Source organism: Vanellus vanellus, assembly GCF_965231255.1.
Source record: "Vanellus vanellus genome assembly, chromosome: 16".
Taxonomy (NCBI): Eukaryota; Metazoa; Chordata; class Aves; order Charadriiformes; family Charadriidae; genus Vanellus; species Vanellus vanellus.
In genome coordinates, this window is record NC_138921.1 from 5,420,917 (window position 1) to 5,433,285 (window position 12,369).

The following is a 12,369-nucleotide window of genomic DNA, read 5'->3' on the forward strand; positions in this document are numbered from 1 at the left end:
TGAAAATAAAATCCTGTTAGGAAAGAGGCACTGTGCAGCTTGCCGGTATGTACGTACAGCTGTGTGCTTCGCAGTGCTGCAGAGGGCTGTTTCCTGAATGTTCTGGCAATCAGTTTATAACTTGCTGCGTGTAATTTTTATCTTACATGCTTTATTACATGTAATTACCATTTATTCTTATTTGTCATAATATTCATTTAAGTCTTAAAAAAAAAAAAACAGCAATATTCATCTAGTCCCTTTTAAAACTGCCCGCAGCATTTATTTTAAATTACATTAGGGCTTAATGTGCAGAAGCCAGCAATGTCAGAGTTAAGGCTAAAATCTTTTGGCTGACAGAAGGGACTGGATTTACTTGACTGCAGCAGTGCAAGAGTACTGGGGGTAGTGGGAGACCAGTGCCACTGCCATGAGTGAGACTGGCCTGGGTCCCCTGCCTCCAGTGCATGCTAACGTGCTTTCTGCCCTCTTCTCTGGGGTGAGGAGGGATGAGAGGTTCAGTGGGTGCTGCGGTCTGGGGCTCTGATGCTGAGCTGCCTGAGGGTGGGCAAAACTCGTGTTGGTGCGTACAGTGGTGCAGTGATGTTGAAGTGCTGGCTGTGGGCTGAATAGGAAAAGTTAATCTATGATTTATCATGAGCGATTGATGCTAGCATTTCTGCAGCCACCAGCAGCGGCTGTGTCATTGTGCAATGCTTCTCCCGTGAGATCAGTTTTATGGAAGGCCAGTACTCTTGTCAATTTATGGAAGAGGAGCTCGACTATTGCAAATTAAAATACGCAGTAAAATTGATTTTAGTTGCATCTCTCAGGCGAGGTAGCAGAGCTGGCCTGTGCCTACCGCCCCCCAGCTGGGAATGTTTCAAAGCGGCCGGGATCCCCGACAGGTCCGTGGGACGGGTCGGGGCTGTGTAACTCCCGCAGGACGCGGCTGGCGCGGGGGGCTGCGGTGGCACAAAGCGGTCATGGCGCAGAGGCAAGCTCGGACACGTGGAGGCGGCACTCCGGTCCCGCCCCGAGCACCGCCCGGGCGGCCCCCGCGCTCCACCGCTTTCCCCGGGCGAGGCGCTCCCGGAGGGCCCGCGGGGGCAGCAGGCCGGGGAGGCGCGGCGGTGACCGGCCGCCGAGGCCTGTCCCGAGGCGGAGCAGCCGCGGCCCCGCAGCGCCCGCCGCCCACCTCCACCTTTGCAGCAGTAAAATGCAGCACTCGCAGCGCGCATGCGCACCCCCCCTCGGCCGGCGCCCCGGGATAGCTATTTATAGCAAGTGACGTCACCTAGAAATAGAACGCGGGGGAGCAGCGCCCCCTCCCCTCCCCTGCAGTCCCCTCAGCTCCGCCCCCTCGTTGCCTTCCTAGCGCGCAGGCGCAGGCGGCGGCAGCAGCGCGAGGCTCCGAGCCGGGCGGAGAGGCGCGAGCTGCACACACGCCGCGGACGGAGGGGACTCAGCCAGCGCACGGCTGTCCCGCCTTGCCGCCGTCCGTGAGCGCGAGGCGCCAACCGTCGCCGGGCAGGCGCGGCCGGCGGCTGAGGCGAGCCCGAGGGTCGCCGACCGTGAGGCGGCGGCTCCGTTCAAGTTCCCTACTCGCACCGCCCGCGCGTTTCGAGGCGCCGGTCCCCGCCCCTCCCTTCCTCTCTCTCTGAGGGGCGCAGAGTGCCCAGCCCAGCAGCCACCACGGAAGCGGCCATGGGGGACCGAGAGCAGCTGCTGCAGCGAGCCCGCCTGGCCGAGCAGGCGGAGAGATACGACGACATGGCCTCGGCCATGAAGTCGGTGAGTGGGGCTGGTAGCGTGGCGGCTGCGGGTCGTAACCGGGGAGGAGTGTGTAGGGTGGGTAGTGGCGGGGGAGGGAGAGGAAGTCCGGGCTGGCCCGAGGCGGAGCTGGGTCCCGGGGAGGATGCGAGCCGCCCGGTCCCACCCGTCGCGATGAAGAAAGGAGGGCGGGAGCGAGAGCCAGACCGTCCCGCCGGGACGCCTCGCCGCCGTGCGGGGCGGCGCCGGTTACTACCTGCCTTGGGAAGAGATGAGACTAGCCGTAGCCGGTCCAAACTGGACCTAGATCCCTTTTTCTTTTTCTTTCTTTTTTTTTTTTTTTTTTTTTTTTACCCTCCCTCGTAACGACTGCCCTGCAGCCCTCCCGCTCCCTTGGCTGTCCCTGCCCTGGGGGTGTGGCTGTCCCCATGCCCTCCTCGCGTCTCTCCCCACCCCCGCCAATCCGGCGCGCGGTCCGGCAGTTTGAATGCTGCCCGCCTCTCTCCCCGTCGCGGCGGGAACGTAGTGGATTCTTTCTCTGACCCGTGCTCAAGATGGGGTCCGTCCTTGCGCACTGTCCCCACCCCCCTGGCTTCTGGGCGCTAGCGGTGGGAATGGCGGGTTTGACCTTGGGGTGCGTCTCCCCTTCTAGGAGAGACTGGGGGTGCCGCTCGGGTGGGGTGGCGGCTAGGGCGGGGGGTGTCTGGGGAGACCACGCGCGGCAAGAGGAGCCCCCTTTCTTTTCTAGTCGTTTCTTTTGCCTCGCGATAAAAGGTACGAACAGAGGCCTCACCCACAAACATGAGTGCTCTGACTCAAAGATGGTATAGTAGTTGCATCCGGGTATAACAGCTACCCGCTGCACAGAGAGCGTTTCCCAAGCTTTAACGTTGCCTTCTTGCCTCTTTTTTGTAGGGTAACAAATTCTCAGTGCGTTCCTTACCCAGTTGAATACTGACATGTGTTTAAACACTAAGTTACGGTTGCAACTCGGCTCCTTTCAGAATCAAGCAATGAAAATTACTTGTACTGACCTGTCTGTACTGATACATAATAAAATTGCGGAATGATCAAACTTATTATGTCTAGTCCCTTTTTTAAAAACAAAATATTCGTATATTCTGAATTTTAAGAGTAATGTTGATGCCAGTAAATGCTTAGCAGTGTCTCTGCTGATCACAGTTGGTTTGTTCTTGCTGATCTGTCCTTTGTGAACACCAAAGACCCCAAGAGGAATCACTTTTCCCTTGAGAGTACTGCTCTTTAAAGACATGAGATGATTTTAGTTTGAAAGAGCAGCTTCAAATGGAGTTCATATTTTTGTTGTAGAAGCAATCTGTTTAGATTCAGGGGTTGCGATGTATGTCACATTCCTTAAATGCAGGCAGTAAAAAGACAGTTAATTTTGCTGTTCTTGTTCGCTTTTGCTATTGTGTCATAATAAATACTATGACCAGTCCAGTTCTAAAGCAGCAACATTTCTGAGTATCTCAATATCTGGCACTGGACATTAAAATAACCTGCATTTTCATGATATCACTAGAATTCTTCATACATATAATGTAGTAGTAACAGCTCTGTTATCTCTCAAATCTTTCAGTTGCTCATTCTAAAAGATGAAACTGAAAAAAAACACTAAAATCCATGGTTGCTCTAGAAGACTATTTCTAGCTGTAGTTAGTGGATAGCTTTTTATTTTTCCAAATATTGCTGAACTGTAGTTTATGTATGGCTCTCTGAACATATGTGAAACAAACAGAATACAGTTGCAATGCTTCAGGAAATACATCAGTAAAGTACATATACCTAGTGTGTATGTCCAGTTGTCTTTTTAAACTGTCCTAATTACTATACAATTGTCATTCATCTTGAGTCATGGTATTCTCATCTGTAATGCTACTTTTACTCTCAAATAAATTTGTATAATGATGAGCTTCTGTAATTGGGAGCTTGAGAACGTTTGTAAGTGAGCTGAGTCTTGAGCATTTATTAAACATTACATTATTGATAATTTCACAATACAAAAAGTAAAGCTGAATTTAAAAGGCAATTGTTTCCTTACTTTAAGCTGTTCCTATACTGTTGCATGCCTATAATGTGGGATCTGTTGGTTACTTGGCTTTCACAGGTGTTCACTCTAACATGGTAATTTCCAGAAAGCTCTTCAATGTTTGAAGTTGATTTTGTAGGTTTGAGAATAAGCTCTTATGAAATACATGGGCTGTCTGTCCACACACATCTAATATTTCCTTCAATTTCAGTGTATGTAAATAACAGCTATTAAGAGAACTTTTTATCCATATAGGATAATATCAAAATAATCTCTCAATCCAGAGATGTTAGACTTCCTTCAGGAGGAAATCAGTGGTGTTACTTGGATATCTATTCTCAATACAGGATATCTTGATTTGAAAAGTTTCTTTTAAAAAGTTTTTTTAAATCTCTGAATACAGCATATCTGATGTTTTTTAAAGGTGCTATGTGAAAATAGTGTGCTTCCAGTGTAAACAGAAATCTGAATAATTAATTTCAGTTCTGAATATTTATCATCACGCTTCACAACACACAACATACAACATAGCCAACAGCCTGCGATAGTTGCTCCTAAAACTTAAAGTAACAAAGACTATTTTAGCGAAAGCATATTTGCAGGGTTTTTGAGGCTGCCACTGAAAGCACGGTAGGTAAAAAATTATGTCTCAACACACTGGGGAGAAATTTGCTTTTTGTGTAAGTGTTACAAGTTCTCATTTGATGGAACAAATACTCTAGTGCATTGAGAATACAGCATTGAGTTCCTTTGGGTTTAGGTCGTTCCAGAAATGGTTAAACATTTTGGCTGTATAAACCCTTAGTATTTCAGACAGTATTAATCCTAACAGGTAGTGCTCAGGAGCTGTATTATGTTGCTTTTCTAGTATAGCTATACAGCGGTAGAGAGTAATATACACTTTAAAATTTGTAAGATGGAACCGAGTTATGAGAGATGTATAATTTTAAGATTAGTCATGCATATGAAATATTACTACTCAGCGTGAAATAAATTTAAGTCTTGGAATGATCTAGTTTAATTTGTAGGCTATATATGTGTACATAAATGGACTTAAAAGTTTGGGATGTTCCATATTTTTAGTATTGTATCACTGAGTTCTCTGTCACATCAGTGTCTGGGTTTGGGTAATGAAGTAGGTATGCGTAAAGAGGGGGGAATGAGATGGCTTTAATGTAAACAATGTGCTCCCCTGCTGTGAAATTCCTTCCTTACTGTGGTTTTATACAGTAAATCTAGTTATAGAACTTCCAATGTTTGATACAAAACATTGGAGCCACATGATGCAAGAAACTGATCTGGTTTAAATTAATTAGTCTGATTTCTATTTGTTAAAAAATTATGGACCGTATAACTTTGTATCAGGAGAGTTTTAATGATTAAATCTGACTTTAAACTGGCTCAGGTGCAGTCATTTTTGCAGCAGCTTGCTAAGAACTGGCTCTAGCTCTGGCTAACAAAACAGGAGTATAATCACATACATTCAATTGACCTGGATCAAATTATACTAGGTAACCCAACAATGCATCGTAGATCTGCTGTCAGTTGTGGAACCCCCACTTTGGTGTGTTTACCATGTGAAAGTAACTCAGCTTGGTATGGCCTGTGTGGGATCACACACGTGTCAGTAGTTTCTGAGCTGATACAGTACTGCCACAGTCATCAGCATGTGTAGTTAGGAATGCCAGGGTTATAGTCAGGATTCCTTTTATATACTCCCCGTTTTTTTCCCAGTAAATTGTGAAAGAACTTTGTGGGCGTAAGGCAGAGGAGGAGATACATGTAAGTATTATGGAAATAAAAGAACTTAGACTATTCTTCCAAAAAGCAGACTGTCAGTCTGCATGAACACTGCTAGCAGACTGTAGCCTGTGTGTTCAATTGCATCATCTGGCTCAGGACTGAAAATAACCCAAAGCTTAGGTGTGAGAGGTGTGTTTGCATATGGAAAGTATAGAGTAACGCCTGAGTGAATAAATACTACTTTGAAGTCATACTACAAATGGCTTTTCATCATTTAGGTCCTTCTGTTTCTCCTAACAGCCCTTATAAGAAAGTGTGTCTACGTCTAAAATGTAAAACTATATTGCAGTCCAGGATCTTTTCTATTAAGGAAAGGCTATAGGTAAAATGGAAGATAGGAAGAAATAAGTTTCCTTCAGCATTTCAAATTTTCTTTTTGTCTACATCATCCCCTCATGTGAAGAGAAACATGTCTGTTTTTATCTACTTTGCTAATGTATGTGAAATAAATAAAACAGTAGATAGCTCCATGAAGGTCATGTACTTTCCTCTGAGTCTAGTTTCTTGTAATATAGCTGTTACACCAGGGAGGTAGATGTGATTTTTAGATGTATTTACATAGACTATCAGCATTTTTTAGCTAGGATGGGGGATAATTTGCCATTTCCCTCTCAGAAATCATCAGCTTCAAAATGAGAAGGAAATAGTTCAGGACTAAAGAAATAAAAATTAGGGGGAGGGAAATGACACTGACATCCTGAAGCATGTTGAAAGGTGGCATTAGAAAGGAACGAGCTTCGCTCTGAGCATTGGAAACTTCTGCCACAGAACAACATCTAGTGCAAAACTACTAGTTTGTTACAGAGTTCCTGTGCTCCACATCAGACTCTGCTTTCTTTGCAAGTGGTTACCAGTTTCTGGATTAAGTTAACAGAAACTGCCAGGGAATATAAATTATGCCCTGTAATGGCATGGCATTGATATTCTAACTGTACCTTATCTGAAAAAGTAATTCGCTTTGTGGTTGGAAGATTCTGGCAGTGCTGTATGTAGCCTTCTGGCTATGATATGTTGTACCTGTTATGGCAGCTGCTCACAAATTACTTCTTCAATCCATTTGCAGTGGCTTGAAAAAACCAAAAAGCTTTATTTTTGTATTGCAAGATTTAATTCCTTTGATATAGTGCTAAAATCTCACTTTTGTAATTTTTAAAACAGATGAAATATGAATGTCCTGTTTTCTTCTAACTGGAAATGTAGAAATGTAGAAAATCTGAAGAAACAAATGAAAAATAACCTGCTTTCAAACTTTACTGTTTGACTTGTGGTGGTGGTCTTCAGTGTACTGTCTTTTTTTTGAAGCTGATTGTACTTTATGCTAGCTTTGTATAGCTTTATTGTGGAATAGCAATGCTTTGCCATCTGACTGTTAAGGCTTGCATTTGGAAAAGCAGTTGACAAACATTTTTACTCTCCAGAACTTTACAGTTCAGTATTTTTTTTTTTTTAATTTGTCATTAATTGTTTAGAAAACATTTTTGAAAGTCATAGTTGGCAGAAAGACTGTACTCTATCAAAAACCCAGTTGTTTTGAGGTAGACTTGAGTTGACGGTTGTTGCTGGTTCTCCAAGACGTATCAGTAACTTCTGATGCATCTTTAAGCTAATAAACATCTCCTAAGCCTGTTGAATTGGCTTCTCTGTTAATTTTTCCTTTTCACTTTAAGGAATAATTTCAAGGTGAGTTTAAGTCAATTAAAGTAAGTTTAATTAACTTATACAGCAGTCTAGTCATGATCTGGAGTAGTCTCTTAGTTAAGTCTCTTAATCTTATCTTTTAGATAGTTTCATATTTTGATTAAGAAGCTAAGATTCTTTTTCCACATTTGAGCAACTCTTCTGCAGTTAGTCCTGAGATGGCTTCTTTCCTGTGTGCGTTTTTGTTTGTTTGTTTGTGTGTTTTACATGAATGTATCTTGAATATTCCCTGCTATTTCTCAGTCGTGCTATGTCAGGATAAGTTCTTATAGTCTGGTGCTTATTGAGAGTTTTAGCAAACTTCCTCAGCCCAAGCTGATGCAACAGCTAAACCTTAACTGGCTAGTCTAAATATAGTACGAAGATGCTTCCAAAAGTTACACTGTATTTTAAAGATTGTACTGTAGATGTACTTTTAATATTGAATGTTGAGTAAAGACCAGCCAAGATTGAGAGTTCATGCTAGACTTTAAAGAGGTCCTTCCTCTGTTAATGTGACCTTCAGAAATCTCTGCAAATATGCTGTTTATCAACACTTGCATTGAATTTTGGTTGTGATTAGGCAAGGTCCAAAGGCTTTTCAAGTGTAGGTTATCTGCAATTGCCAATGGTTCCTTGTGCAAGTGGGCTTTATAAATCAACTTTTTCAGCATGGGTGTTACGATGTATTTTCTGCAATTAGACATGAATAACACCAGAAGAGAGACAATAGACTAGAAAAAAAACTTAGAATAACTCCTTGAAGGCTAGTGGTATTCCTGTAGGATTGTATTTTGCCTCTTGTGACAAACTGGATGGAATTTTAAAATGGGTTAATTTCTCTCCTCTTAAGTAAATGCACCAGCTATATAGCATAATAAAAATTTAGGGTTTAGTACTCAAATTATTTTTTTTTTTTTATGGTTCCCAGGACATTTGTTATGTACTGTAAAATGCAATTTTGATGTTTGGAATACACAGGAAAAGTCTATCTCTAAAAGTTTATATTAGGAAGTTTAAGAAAACACCTTAAGGAGGTACAAGAAATAATTATAACAAGGTTTAGGATTACTGCATTATTTTTTTTAGTTATTGAATACTTAAATACCAGCATTTAGGAGGATATTTAGTTTGAAACAGAGGGAAAGGGATGAACGTGAAGGTAGCAGCTGAGGGTAAAGAACAGAGATGGTAAGTGGAGGATGAGGCAAAAAATGGAGATGATGATGTATCTGGTGAAGAATTAGGATAGCTGTGGTTGCAGTCATCTTGTAGCTTTAATTTCATATGGAGTCTGGGCTGAAAGCTAAGAAGTGGTATTTCTGTTACTGTGGTCCTGTCCCACTAAGTCTCATCCTCATTTATGTTTGTGTCTTGTATACTTTTCCATATTCAGTTTTTTTATTGTTGTGGGCAATATAGCTCAGTAGTATATTAACAGGACAGGTTGGGGGAAAGGATTTATTTGTGTGGTGAAATGATGTTTAAGTTTTCATGAAACATTACTGACTCCTTTAAATCAACCACTATGAGAACTTGGAGTGAACTTTCAAGCAAAGTCTTCCAGCAGTGCAGGAATGACCAAATGATTATTAATCTTTGGTGGATTACCTTATTTTATTTTTGTAAAAGCAAATGCTGTCCTAATAGACTGTAGGGAACAAAAAGCTCTTAGCTGAGCCTTTTCATCTTGAGGGTGTTAATATCTTTACTAGGGAAGATGATACAGGTGAGTCGTAGCAGAGATTGTGGAGGGAGGGATTGTTAGAGGATGTTGATTGGGAGCTGTGAATAAGACTACAAAGATGTCCTTAGAGTTGATTCCGGTTCATTTTGCCCTCTGTAGGTTGTCTCTTAATTGTGTTAGGCCAGGCAGAGCAGTTCCTTTTGGGAGTTTGGGTTCCTGACCTGTGGGGAAAAGGCATTTTGGAGATAAAACTTATTGACATAGAATTTTCTAAGAACAAAACCTACATTTGAAAGTAAGCGCTCTCTTATTGTAACAGTTATAATTCATCTAAATTATTTTTTAGACTTGGAAAGATGCACATTTATTGGATGGTTCACTGGCTACACCAGCAGTCTCAGGATGGTGTAAATATTTGTGACTTTATTATTTGTAGTATGTAACTATTTGGTTGCAAACATTCTGGTGCCTGTCAAGCAGCATAAATGTGCACATTTTAAAAGAAATAGTTAATGATTTTAGCAGTATCTGAGTAAGAACAAGTTTACTTTCACACCAAAGTACATATCCTTAGAATTCTAGTGACTTATTTTAATGCAGTATGCTTGAAGTAGTGGAGTTGAATTTTTTACATTAATTCCTGTGAGTTTAATTTCAGTTTGTAGATTTGCAAAAGTAGAACAACTTCTAGTGGCTATAAGTCTGATAGATTTTATTCCCTAAATTAACACAGCAAGTGAAATAGATCTAAATGCAGTATTAGAAGCATTATTCTTCCTCTATCTCAGCTTTCTGTAGTAGGAATTTCATGCTGATCTTGGCTTTTTTTCTTGATTTCCTATTCTATTTCTATGCAGTTTCTTCCATGTCCTATCCCTGAAATTTTTCTGCAGCCACCAGTTAGCAGAAATCAGGATAACTTCTGTATTGCATTGTATAATTGCTCACTAAGTGACTGAAAGATCAAATGAAACACTAATTCCATTTGTACTATGCAGAGTTTAAGCATAATGACTGCAGCACTTCCATCTCTGCTCTTGGATGAAAGCAAGCAGCAGGGGAAAGAAATGCAAGAACTGCACCAGTTTCCAGTGTCTGTGCTGTGTTCCAGATTCATAAAACTGGTATTTATTCTAGGTACATTTAAATTCATCACTTAAGTGTGTAGTCTACATAATTATAGCAAAGACTTCCTAAAAAACCCGAACCTTCCTTCTGTGAATGCTTCTCCATTATGCAAGCCTGACTCACTTTTATTCAGTGAATGTGCTTTGCAATGGCTTCTAAATACCCGTTCCATTACAACAGAACTGTGGGGGTTTCACTCTTAAGTCTTGACTGCAGAAACTATTTTAAACTTCCAGTGTTACAAATTGACTCCCGTCTAGAGGGAATTCTGGGATCTAGAAGGAATTTTGAATCTTTCGCTTCGTGATGGAGGTATTGAAGGAAGTTAGCATGCTCTTCTCTAAGACAAACCCTTTAAATTTGATCTTTGTCTGTATTTTCAGGTAACTGAGCTGAATGAGCCTCTGTCAAATGAGGATAGAAACCTGCTGTCTGTAGCCTACAAGAATGTAGTTGGAGCTAGACGATCTTCCTGGCGTGTCATCAGCAGCATAGAGCAGAAGACTATGGCAGATGGGAATGAGAAGAAGCTGGAGAAGGTTAAAGCCTATAGAGAGAAGATAGAAAAGGAGCTTGAGACAGTCTGCAATGATGTTTTGGCTCTGCTAGATAAATACTTGATCAAGAACTGCAATGACTTCCAGTATGAGAGCAAGGTCTTTTATCTGAAAATGAAAGGGGATTACTACCGCTATTTGGCAGAAGTTGCTGCTGGAGAGAAGAAGAACAGTGTTGTGGAAGCTTCAGAAGCTGCCTATAAAGAGGCTTTTGAAATCAGCAAGGAGCACATGCAGCCCACTCACCCAATTAGGCTTGGGCTGGCACTCAATTTCTCAGTGTTCTACTATGAAATCCAGAATGCTCCTGAGCAGGCCTGCCTTTTAGCCAAACAAGCCTTTGATGATGCCATAGCAGAGCTGGACACACTAAATGAGGATTCCTACAAGGACTCCACTCTCATCATGCAGTTACTTCGCGATAACCTCACTCTGTGGACGAGTGACCAGCAAGATGAAGAAGCAGGAGAGGGCAATAATTAAAAAGCTTTCCTCCGATCCCTCTTTCATCCACTTCACCATCCCCTTCATCACCAATATTTCCTTGCCACAGTCACACTAAATATCTAGTGCTAAGCATATCTGTATTGTACAGCTGTTCAGATCTGCTGTCCACTTTATCAAGAAGCAGTTTCAGAGGAGTCTTCATGGGCATTGATGGATTGATTGGTTTATTGGCCCTATTTATCTTAGTTGCACTTGAGCAGTGCAGAAAGATGCATAGTAAATGAGGCACTTTTAGTTTGCCTGTTGATTGGAAAATACGGGAAAAAATAATGGAAAGTGATTTGGACATAATTAGAATCCAGTTAAATCTTTTTCCATTTGAAATGAGCTAACAGTTCTGTTAAGCAGTACATTTTGTGCATGCAAAGTAAATTAGCCACCTCAAATTTTTTTCAGTCAATGAAAACAATTAAGCTGATGTGAAATGACAACCCTGTTCATCAGTTTACAATAAACTGTTTGAAATGTGAGGTTTCAGCAGCAATTTGTTTTTTTTTGCCTCTAACTTATGTGCACAGTTTCTTTTAATGCAGTGCATCTACCTAGGAGTTTTGATACTTGTAACCTTTTGCAATTGTTTTGAAGAATCATGAATTTATTTTTTGTAAACTCTTTGGCTGTTTAGTTGTCTGTGTATTCTGACAACACTATGTCAATATTAGCCCATGTTAAGATGGATGACTGAGATGCCAGACTTCTAAATTAAATGTTTTGGAATTAAATGAATAAAATAAAATGCTGCTTCGGGGATGTTATCTCTACGTAAGCTCTCCTGTCTTTTGTTCAAAGCGGAGATTGAGTTACCGAACACATCACTGATGGGTTAAAACATGTTTAATCAAAAGTTTAATGAGAAGTTGCCTCACTTGCTAAAACAAAAACCAAAAAAACTGGTATGTGGAAAAGAAGAAAAAAAACCCCACAAAACCCCAAAACACCCACTGTCATCTAGAACATGGTATCACTCACTTGCGTTAAAGTGGAGTTTCCAAAGGTATATTGTTGTGTTTTGGACAACCAGGAGACATATATTTAGTTATTTGCTTGGTAGAGCAGTTGTAGTGCAATTCTGCTCAAGAGCTGAAAAGTTGTAAAGAGCGTTAGTTGTTATACCAATGTAGAGACTTTTTGTTTGCTTCTGACCACTTCTAAACTTTTGTTCTGAAGTGCTAACCACCAAATCACCTTGACACATGAAAATTCCAGTC

The 12,369-nt window shown here is 41.6% G+C and overlaps 1 protein-coding gene across 1 annotated transcript; it reads left to right on the top strand.

Annotated features, from left to right (window-relative positions):
- Positions 1 to 1,370: 1,370 nt before the first annotated feature.
- On the top strand, positions 1,371 to 11,910 carry YWHAH (tyrosine 3-monooxygenase/tryptophan 5-monooxygenase activation protein eta). The gene is made up of 2 exons (XM_082491645.1): positions 1,371 to 1,773; positions 10,481 to 11,910. The coding sequence occupies exons 1-2, from the start codon at positions 1,687 to 1,689 to the stop codon at positions 11,135 to 11,137; spliced, it is 744 nt and encodes a 247-aa protein (XP_082347771.1). The 5' UTR covers positions 1,371 to 1,686; the 3' UTR covers positions 11,138 to 11,910.
- The last annotated feature ends 459 nt before the right edge of the window (positions 11,911 to 12,369 follow it).

Bases quoted from the DNA above. Each gene is read 5' to 3' on its own strand.
- YWHAH (XM_082491645.1), top strand. From the start codon at position 1,687: ATGGGGGACCGAGAGCAGCTGCTGCAGCGAGCCCGCCTGGCCGAGCAG. The intron at 1,774-10,480 runs GTGAGTGGGGCT...CTGTATTTTCAG, and splicing joins TGGCCTCGGCCATGAAGTCG to GTAACTGAGCTGAATGAGCC.